General features: G+C 40.9%; 1 protein-coding gene across 1 annotated transcript; it reads right to left on the bottom strand.

Annotated features, from left to right (window-relative positions):
- Positions 1–8,167: 8,167 nt before the first annotated feature.
- On the bottom strand, positions 8,168–10,196 carry LOC112819000 (growth-regulated protein homolog beta-like). Its single transcript, XM_025866067.2, has 4 exons — positions 10,010–10,196; positions 9,789–9,912; positions 9,583–9,666; positions 8,168–8,784 (listed from the first exon to the last, which is right to left on the bottom strand). The coding sequence occupies exons 1-4, from the start codon at positions 10,107–10,109 to the stop codon at positions 8,775–8,777; spliced, it is 318 nt and encodes a 105-aa protein (XP_025721852.1). The 5' UTR covers positions 10,110–10,196; the 3' UTR covers positions 8,168–8,774.
- Between the last annotated feature and the right edge of the window lie 122 nt (positions 10,197–10,318).

Here is a 10,318-nt window from a genome sequence, read left to right as displayed (position 1 = left end):
GCTCCCGGTTCGGAAAGGACAGCGCGGCCCCGCCCCCGCGGTGAAGGGGGACCCGCCCGGCCACCCGCGTGTCCCTGCGAGGCGGGGATGTCCTCTTTCCGCCCAAATCCCCAAAGGAGGCGTGAGTGGCCTTGCTTGGGTATGTGCCACTTACTGGAGACAGGCTCCTTGAACGTTAGTTATCTGGATTGGGGGAATAAGGCCAGGGCGGAGGGGTGACATGCTTTTCTCTTTGTTACTTAACGCATAAATGTCTTCTGGTTTGATGATTTTGCTTATGCCTGCATTAAGTAGACGCTGTGTTAAAATAGCTTTGTCATCTCACACTAGACATAAGAATGTTCTCCTTGTTCCTGGTATTTTACAATCACAAATAAATCATACTTTGTGTCATATCCTGAAGGGGTGAGGGGACGAACAGTGTCAAGCGTTTAATTCAGTGTTTAATTTAAGATAGTGTCTTAACCCTACATACCTCCCTTCCTCTATGCAATTTTGGAACTTCCAGAGCCGGAGTAAATCCATGAACATCATCTTTTTGGTCTAGAGGGCGTGGATTAATCCGTGAAGTAAGGCGCGGGTGGTCACGTAAGAGCTGTTGTGGGGAAGGAAAGCTGCGTTGGGCTCACGGGGTCCACAGTTTCTAGTTTTGTCCAAACACAAAAGGGTCAGAGGAACCAGGAGCTGATGCCTAGTGTGAGTAGCAGCCTTTGCTTGCCGAAACAGCAAAAAAGAGGTGTTCCTGTGAAACATTTAAGTGCTAGATCACCAATCTAATCGCACTTCCTTGTTTTATGTTCACAAATCTCATTTCATTTCCATGTTATGTGGACTTTCCTGTCTCCAGTGATCCTGATATCCTCTGTAGAGAAATAACTGCAGTCATATTTTGTTTTTTACTGATTTCTAATAAGACATGTCAAGCTGTTAACGCTAGCGTTTGTCATTCAGGAGCTCATTTTTCACCCTTAGTTTTAATGTTGTTTTTTTTGTTTTGTTTTTTGTTTTTGTTTTGTTTTGGATTACGTGTAGGTTTCAGATGATTTGCGTGTGATTCTGGATGAAGGTCTCTGAGTAGAGTGGGAGTTACCCAGTGCATCGGTGTGTAGAAGGAAGGGGGTGGGAGGAGTTGCTGTAGAGATGCACAGAGGCACAGAGCATCACTCTGCTCCACACAGACAGGGCAGGAATTTCGGTTCTCCCCATGACAGGTGTCAGACATTTAACCCGTCTTTGCCTTAGTTTCTAACCTGTCAAATGGAGATTAAAGTTATTATCTACCTCAACAGGTAGGGCTAATGAATAAATGTGTTAACATTTATAAAACACCAGTACATACAATATGCTCTAAATCATTTTTAAATAAAATAGAAATTGCTTTTTCCACACTGCCAAACTGAAACTACCTGGGAAAAAAATTTAAAAAAGAAAACACCTCCTTCAACCAATATAAAATTTTGTACTATTTTTTTTCTTAAGAGAAAACTCAGAATGAATTTTTTGTTGGCTAGTTTAATTGTTCATTAATTTTATAATTCTAATTTCAACTACACAATGAGACTAAAACTAAAGATGATCCATCTTATTAGAAAAGATTATGAATGACTAAAGTATAAAGATTTGTCTTTATACTTTTTTTAATAATCATCAGTACAATCCTGCAAAAAAACCCAAGAAATCTAAATTTTTTAAAAGAAGTAGGAAATGAAAGATGACCTAGAGTTTATAAAATATTAGTAACTTAGCAATAATTGAGAATTTGTGTAGATACTACTGTTGTTATCCTTATTTTTCTGGGATTCTCAATTAAAAATACTGTGGGGATTTTTTTGAGATAATCAGTAGCTCAGAATTATAATAGCTGTTCTTTAAATGTTAAAAATATGGTTTTATTTTTCTGATTTTCATTGTGTAGCTGCTTATTATAGAAAAATTATGAAGGACAGAAAACACGAAGAGATTATGAAGACTTTTTGACTTTTATCCAAGAAACAATCTATAGCAGATCTGCCCATTATTTTTCAACATCCATAGTTATTTACATGTGTTTATGTGCTTAAAAGAGTTCTTAGTAAACATAAAGTATTATAGTATAGCACTTTAATAATCATTGTTCTAAACCTTTTGTATATATAAAACCCATTTAATCTTCTCAACTTTGTCTCCACAGCTTTTCTTCACAAGGAAACAAAGGGGCAGGGAATTTAGGTAATTTGCCAAGGTCTCGAAGTTAATAAAATTCACAATTTGAGCTCTAGCCAGTGCTGCTTTAGCCACCACAAGTTAAAAAAAATTTTTTTCCCTAAGACAAGTAATAGATAGTTTCAGGAGAGCAGGTTTGTTTTGTTTTAGTTGGTTTAAGTATTTTGCTATTCTCATGATTAAATAGTTAAACTTCACCTTTCCTAAAGCTTAAAAATAGCAAACTGCTGAAAAGTCTCCAGTATCTTATTTCACTAAGAGCAAGAAGTTTCTTTTGTGGAATGAATAAGATATACTTAAATTCAATAAAATCTACATTTGTCTATTTCTCTGATTTTCCACATCAATGGACTTACACTTCCAAAATCAGGTCAGTGGGATGAACACTCTACTCAGAGTTTCCCAGAAGGGAACTGGGCATTTTAGCTCTTATTTGCTGAAATAAGGATCACAGTTTTCTGCTTGATCCAGTTTGGGTACTTTATCATATTTTAATAATGGAACTATATTGCCTTCAGCATTAAGAAGACTCTGCCCAGAATGTTACTCTCTTTATAAGTTAAAAAAAAAAAACACAAAAATATTGTTCTAATGCTTTCCAGATCCAAACCAAAGTATTCGCATAAATAAATACTCAGGGTGAATGAATAGGGCATCAAAAAATTTATACCAGTGAACGAAGAGTTGAAGCATTTCAAGAATTAGCCTCATAGATATAGAATTATCTATAATTTTATGTCTAAGACTTGCTTGATAAACATCAGTTGCTTACAAAATGAAGTACAAAAGAAAGGGCCTTTTATTTCTGCCTTAGTATATCAATTTTCCTAATCCAATCCCTAACAGTCCCATATTTATTTTTTCAGATAATTTAAAGGGCAGTGGTATTCCTAAGCCTAAAAAATAATCCAATTCTTTATTTTTCCAAGCGTCTTCCCCAACTAATTACTCATTTTATGAGCTGAATGACAGATTTCTATGCCCAAACTTTAAACGAATGCAATCACCAATCTTAAAAGAATAGAGCATCCCTAAAATAAAAACATCGATGACTAAGTCCCATTTCGAGCTACCATATTTACTGCATCTTGCAGATTGGATTGACACCATCTAATCTGCCTTTACAGTCCAGGCTTGGTGCTGCCTTCCAGAGATGATGGAGCCACAGGAATGGGCTCTGTTGTTCCCACTGGCCTCTGGAAATCGTGCCGTCACAACTGCCACCCCTATTTTGTTGCAATGCCTGCTTCAGGTAGAAGGACTCTGGCTCCAAGGGGAGAAGAATGGAGATGTCTGAATGTGACATGAAATCCCTCGAACCACCCACTTCCTCAGTCCAGAGCATTTTGTCCGGTGTTAATGTCATAAACCTGATCCAGTTTCTAGTACATTGGTCATTTCTACCTGGCGTGAGCTTCCTCCTTCTTCTGGTTACAGAACTGTGGTTTTCTATTGGGGACCTTTCTTTCTTCCTTCCAATCTGGGTAGTTCAGGTAGGGTGACCCTGCTGCAAAGCTCCAGGACTGGGCTGATGACCCAAAGTAATATTGGTCAGTCCTTCCAGTCTGGGTCTAACCCCCCAGCCCAGTTCTGATAGGTACAGGGGTAGGGAAGTGACCTAAGCCTGGCCAAGTCAGAAAAATTTCCTGGAATCTGTTTTGTCAGGAAATGGTTGGAAAAACAAGCCTTTGCTTCCTGTGGGGTTATAACTACTAGAACAGAAACTTGAAACCTTGTCAGTGTTTGAGGCGAGCTTTGTAAAGTGAGCACAGAGAAAAGCCACCTGAGCGGGAGTGAGACTAATTACTAAACAGAATTTTTGAACTGCAGCTTGTCAGTCTTTTACTTTTTTTTTTTAAGATTTTATTTATTTATTTGACAGAGAGAGACACAGCGAGAGAGGGAACACAAGCAGGGGGAGCGGGAGAGGGAGAAGCAGGCTTCCCGCGGAACAGGGAACCTGATGCGGGGCTTGATCCCAGCTCCCTGGGATCATGACCTGAGCCGAAGGCAGACGCCCAACGACTGAGCCACCCAGGTGCCCCTCAGTCTTTTACTTTTACAGGTCAAATGATTCGCCTTCTCATGAAACCATTTTGAGTTGGGCTTTTGTTACTGATTCCACTTATTGTTAATTACCTTTCCAACCAAAAGGGTGGTTCAACTCGAATTGAATTCCTTTCTTTCTCCCTTTGTTTCAACATTGTCATTGATCATTTACCGAGCATGTGTAAAGTGGGAATGAAGTTTGGCCAGGGATATTGAGAGGAAAAATACTCTGCTGTCCTCTGACTCTCAGTGCAATAGGGGAAATGAATGTACAAATAGAAGTTTTTAGAAAAGCCTGTAATTACCACAGCAAACTGTTCCCAAGGTGTTAGGAGTGAGGAAGAGCACCTAATTCAACTCTTACAGAGGGGGTTTATGAAACTTGTGAGAGAAGTTTTCCTGAAAGAGCTGACCATTCACATGACTCTTAAGGATGAGGAGTTTTCTAGGTAAACAGAGAACACTGACGGGCAGAGAACATTCAGGAGAGGGCCAGATGAACAGAGGCCTAGCACTGGGATAGAGCATGGTGAGTCTTAAGAGCAGCAAGCTGGAACTCACTCCGTGAGCAGAGACTGAGGAAAGACTGAGGTAGAAGGAGGTGGCAGGCATCTGACACTGGAGGCCCATGTGCTGGTAGGACCCTGTTTGTTGGTCAGCATCCGGCATTGATGGTATCTCAACTGGGAGTCCTCTGTAGGCATCGCAAAGTGTTTCCATGGCCCTGTTGCACAGACCACACTATGACCTTTATTGGCTATCTCCCATAGGGTGGGTGGGGTATAACCTAAAATTCAGGACATGTGCAAAAAAAATGAAAAGGTCGTAGATATTGAATTAAAAGACATTTACTAGGCACATGCAAGGTACAAGGGACTGTGGTCAGTTTTGCAAAAGATGTATAGTGGATAAAACTGAAACTGCAAATGTGAAGTTCTTCTTCAATACTAACCTGCATACTTTCTTCTGCAACATAGTCAGTCTTTCCTTCTGTCCCCATGGTAAGGCCATCCTGATGATTTTAACCATCTATAATTATTTAAGTTCATTTCAATTAACTCTGAGAACCATCCAATATGTTAGATTTGGGCATTTATTCAAAACTTTAAAAATAATAGATTTCAATATAAGCTTTGTATTTCTATTTTCTTAAGTTTTTTTTTATTTATTCTAAAGAGAGAGAGAGAGAAGAGGGGCAGAGGGAGAGGGAGAGAATCTCAAGCAGACTCCCTGCTGAGCACAGAGCCTGATGCGGAACTCGAACTCGCAACCCTGAGACCATGACCTGAGCTGAAATCAAGAGTTGGACACAATCGACTGAACCACCCAGGCGCCCCATTTTCTTAACAATTTTTTAAAAAATTTTGTGGCAGTAGTAATGAGTTATCAAATTATATTACATATACTACAAATCAAAGAAATACAGAAATGCCAAGGTTACAAAAAGATATGTCAAGAAATAAATACGGAAAATGAGGAAATGTATTGTTTAATACATTTGGCTAAAACAGGCATGAAAACAACATGATGACCCTGTTTTGATGCTTCCTTGTATTATGGAAGTGAAATTTGGGAAGTTAAGAGATGAACTAGAAACCACAGCAAACACATTACGCATCTGTGTGGATACATAGTCAACTAGGAACATGACAAATCGTAAAAAACTTGATCAGAGAATATCCTCTGTAACATTTCAACATTTGGAAATGTGCTGATACATTTTTTATGGCTCACATATGGTCTGTTTTGTAAAATGTTCCCTGTGTGTTGAAAAAATATGTATGATTTATGCAGTTGTTGAGTGAAATGTCCGGATTACCAGCACGCTGGTCAAGTTGGGCGATCCTGTTCCTTTACCCTTCTATTCTGTTACTGATTCTTTACTGCTGTGCCTATTAAGTACTGAAAGAGGCTTGTTAGAATCTTTAACTATGATTATGGTTTCATGCATTGCTCCTTCTAGTTTCTCTCTTCATATATCTTGATAAATATTAAGTTCATGGAATTTTAGGATTGTCTCTTGTAGAAGTAACTCCTTTTTATTTTGAGTCAGTCTTTTTTTTAATCTCTAAGTTTACTTCTTTCCTTAAGTCCTAATATATTAAACCTTAATTAATGTATCAATTATTAACCAATGTATTAAAAATTTATCTTAATAATACATTAGTGCTTATTAACAAGTAATGCATCAGTATTTCCACACTAGGTTTCTCTCAGTTAGCTTTAGCATGATATAACACTTTCAGTTCTTTTAATTTCAAGTTACCTGGGTCCCAATATTTATTTATTTATTTATTTTTTTAAAGATTTTATTTATTTATTTGACAGAGTGAGACACAGCGAGAGAGAGAACCCAGGCAGGGGGAGTGGGAGGGGGAGAAGCAGGCTTCCCACGGAGCAGGGAGCCTGATGCGGGGCTCGATCCCAGGACCCTGAGATCATGACCTGAGCCGAAGGCAGACGCTTAACGACTGAGCCACCCAGGCGCCCCTACCTGGGTCCCAATATTTAAAGTGTGTCTCTTTTAAGAAACATAGGTTTTTTTGGTCTTATTCATCAATCTTTATTAAAAATGTTAATCTTTGGGGCATCTGGGTGGGTCTGTTGGCTAAGCGTCTGACTCTTGATATCAGCTCAGGACTTGATCTCAGGGTCATGAGCTCACACCCCATGTTAGATTTAGTCAGCCTGTCTCCTTTGTCTCCTCTGATCTATGACAGAATCTCATTATTGCTTTGATTTTCATGACTTCAACAGATCTGAAGAATACTTGTTAAGTATTTTGTAGAATGTTTCTGAATTTGGATTTTTATGATGATTTTCTCATGATCCTACTGAGCTTATGGGTTTTGGGGAAGAATATGATGGAGACAAAGTGCCCTTCTTACCATATCATGTTGGGAGGTGTTCCTGATATTCACTTGACACAACTGGTCATAATAACCTTCATCACTTGGTTAAGGTGGGATCTGCCAGATTCTCCACTATAATGTTGTTTTCCCCCTTTTCTTAGTCTCTTCTTTGGAAGAAAGTCACAAAGCCCAGCCCGTATCCATGGGGGGAGGGGAATTAAAACTCACCTTCAGAAGGAGAAAGACTTGTATTATTAGTCATTCTTCTATAAGGAAGATTTTTCCCTTCTCCCCCTATCCCATCTGCTGTTTTGCTTCTTTATTCCTTAATTTATTTTGTATAATTCAGATATTTTCTTTTATTCCATTTTATCTCCTTTTCAGATTTTTTTAAATCCCAAATTTTTATTTCCTTTTCAGTGTTTACCTTAAAAATTGCAATCTATATTCCTGCCACATTACAATTTTCCTTCACTTAATACTTTGTCCAACAATTGAAGACGTGTATTATATTCTAAATCCATTTCTCTTCCTACCTATCCTTTATTTTTGTTATGTATTTTACTTTATAGCATGTACTTATCTCCGTAGATCATTCTTTCTTCTTCTTTTTTTTTTTTTTTGCTTTAGTAAGTATTAGTGTAGGTCACTATTTTTATTAAATTACACAAATTGTTCAAGTTCTTAGGAAGAATCCACTTTTCCACTTTTTGGTCCCAGCCTCATCAAAATGGAAAGAATTACATAATTGTTTGGAAATCCACTTACTCAAAGCCTTTAATAGGAGCTCTTGTTACAATATTTATAAAAATCCAGAAGTTTATAAAGAACAAATTTTGAATATTGAATCAGTGTGAAAAGCAGCAATATTTTGTGTAAAACTAGGATTCTCAAGGTGCTTGGGGATAGTAGTGTGTCAAATATCCCCTAAATGAGAGAAAGGTAAGGAAAGTAAAAACTAGAAGCAGGCATAAATTTAGGTGTGACCACAATCTAACTGTTTAATACCTTGGGCACCTAGTAGGAACCAAAAATCGAGAAAAATAAAACAAAACCCAGGCGTGTTATTTTTTGCAAAACGTTTATTATCTTATTGTTTGTAAAAACATTACAGTAGTTTTAACTTCTCTGTTCCAAGACAGAGCAACATTGCATAATGAACATTAAACAAGGCATTATGCCCTACAAGCAAGACATAAAATGTCCAAGGGAAGCTTCAACATAAAAATGTTGACCACATAATGTGAAATAATTTCAATAAATAACAACTGACATTCTTTTAAACAAGTACAAAAATAGATCTGTACACACTGTTTAACTGCTTCGACTCCCTCCCCCCCGGCTCCAACCCATCAATGTACCCCGGGCATTTGATGAACTCCCGGAAACACTGGTTTCATGAGACATTTAAAACCCATCATCTTCAGATTAAATAACAATCAGGACTGAGTTTGATTAAACACATTCACATCTTTAAATACTAACATGTAAAATATTAAATATGAACTTTGAAAAATAAATAAATACAAACATAAATAAATAGAACTCATAATAGTCAAACATATTTAAGGCCTTTCTAGAAGTCTCCAGAAGCCAGTTCTCTTCTTCATTTTCAGTTCCTGTAAGGGTCTTTCAGGAACCACCACCAGCGAGCTTCTTACTTGTCTGAGGTCAGTTGGTGCTGCCCCGATGAAAAGAAAAGGGTTACTGGTACAGGGGCTAAGGAACCCTGCTATTCTCTCACACTGGCCCCTGAGGCTGGAGGGATTTCTGTATGCAGACCCTGGCCCAGCCCTGTGCCCAGACAAGGTCCCACAGTACCCACTGCCCTGCACAGTAGGGAACTGGCTCTTTTATCGAGGAGGAGTGGAGCGGGGCTGTGGAATAAACTCTTATTGACTTGAAAGAGCTAAAACATAGCGCTCACTGTCACACTGGGTTAAAATATCACATGCAAGACCTCACTTAAACCTCATACCACCCATGAAATAGCTATTATTATTTATCCCATTTTGCTGAGGCTCAAAGCCATTAGAAAACTTTCATTAGAAAACTTTCCTAGACTTGAGCTTAGGGAGGTCTCAGAGTCCTTGCTCTCCACAACAAAGCTTCAGAGGTCCATGTTGTCCAAAGCCAGGGGTTCCACTTCTCAAGGCTGAAGCCCATCAGGGATGGAGGTAAGTACTGTTCGTTCCTTAATGGGTAGGGGGCATTTTGGCATCATTGGCCAAATCTACTTCATCTTTTAGGAACACACATTTACCCACACTCATTTGCATGGGGATGGAGGGTACTGGAAATATCCTTCTGGCACCAGAACAGATGAATGATCTTACTAGCAGATTTCATTGTGAAATAATAATGATTTTCAGTCCTTCAGCTAAACCCTGGGTTTCCTTGGTAAAACTTTCTGGAGGCATTTGCCAGTATTAGTGACCAATGACTCTAGTCCCACGTGTGAACAAAAAGCACAACTCACTTGTTTAGCATCTTATTGATGATTTTCTTGACCATGGGGGCTTCGGGGTTGAGACAAACCTCCTGCCCATTCTTGAGAGTGGCTCTGCAGGGAGAAGGCAGAATCCGCGTTGGCGGGAGGTGGGGCGGGGCGGGGGGCCGGCGGGCATCAGGGCGCTGGGGGCCACCAGGACGCGAGCAGCCGCAGCGGTGTGGGGCATCACTTACATGACTTCGGTTTGGGCGCAGTGGGGTCCCGAGGGCGTCACCTTGACGTTCTGGATGTTCTTGAGGTGAATTCCCTGCAAGGTCTGCAAGCACTGGCAGCGCAGCTCGGCGGCCACGGGCGCCCCTGCGGGGAGAACAGACCGGGTTAGCTGGCGGCCCCGCGGTGGGCGCCCAGCGCCCCCCCCGTCCCGCCCGTGGGCTGGGGGCGCGCCGAGTCTCACCTGCGGCGCGGCGGCCGGCGGGGACCAGCAGCAGGAGCAGCAGCGCGGCGCCGAGGAGGCGGAGAGCGCGGGGTGCGGCGGCGGTGGCGGCGCGGGCCATGGGGCTCAGCTCGGAGAGTCGGGGCGGCGGGGCCTGGAGCTGGCGAGCTGCAGCGCTAGCTGGCGGAGCGGATTCTGTGGCTCCCGGAGCCGGGAGAACCGCTTTTATCCCTGGCGGGCGCGGGGAACTAAGCAGTCCCGGGGCCAGGGAAATTCCCGGCTCCGCAGGTCGCTCCCGGTTCGGAAAGGACAGCGCGGCCCCGCCCCCGC

The sequence above is a fragment of the Callorhinus ursinus genome, unplaced genomic scaffold (assembly GCF_003265705.2).
Source record: "Callorhinus ursinus isolate GAN/ISIS: 27379988/994484 unplaced genomic scaffold, GSC_fseal_2.0 scaffold1630, whole genome shotgun sequence".
In the NCBI taxonomy this organism is placed as follows: Eukaryota; Metazoa; Chordata; class Mammalia; order Carnivora; family Otariidae; genus Callorhinus; species Callorhinus ursinus.
This window is presented reverse-complemented; position numbering and strand designations above follow the sequence as displayed.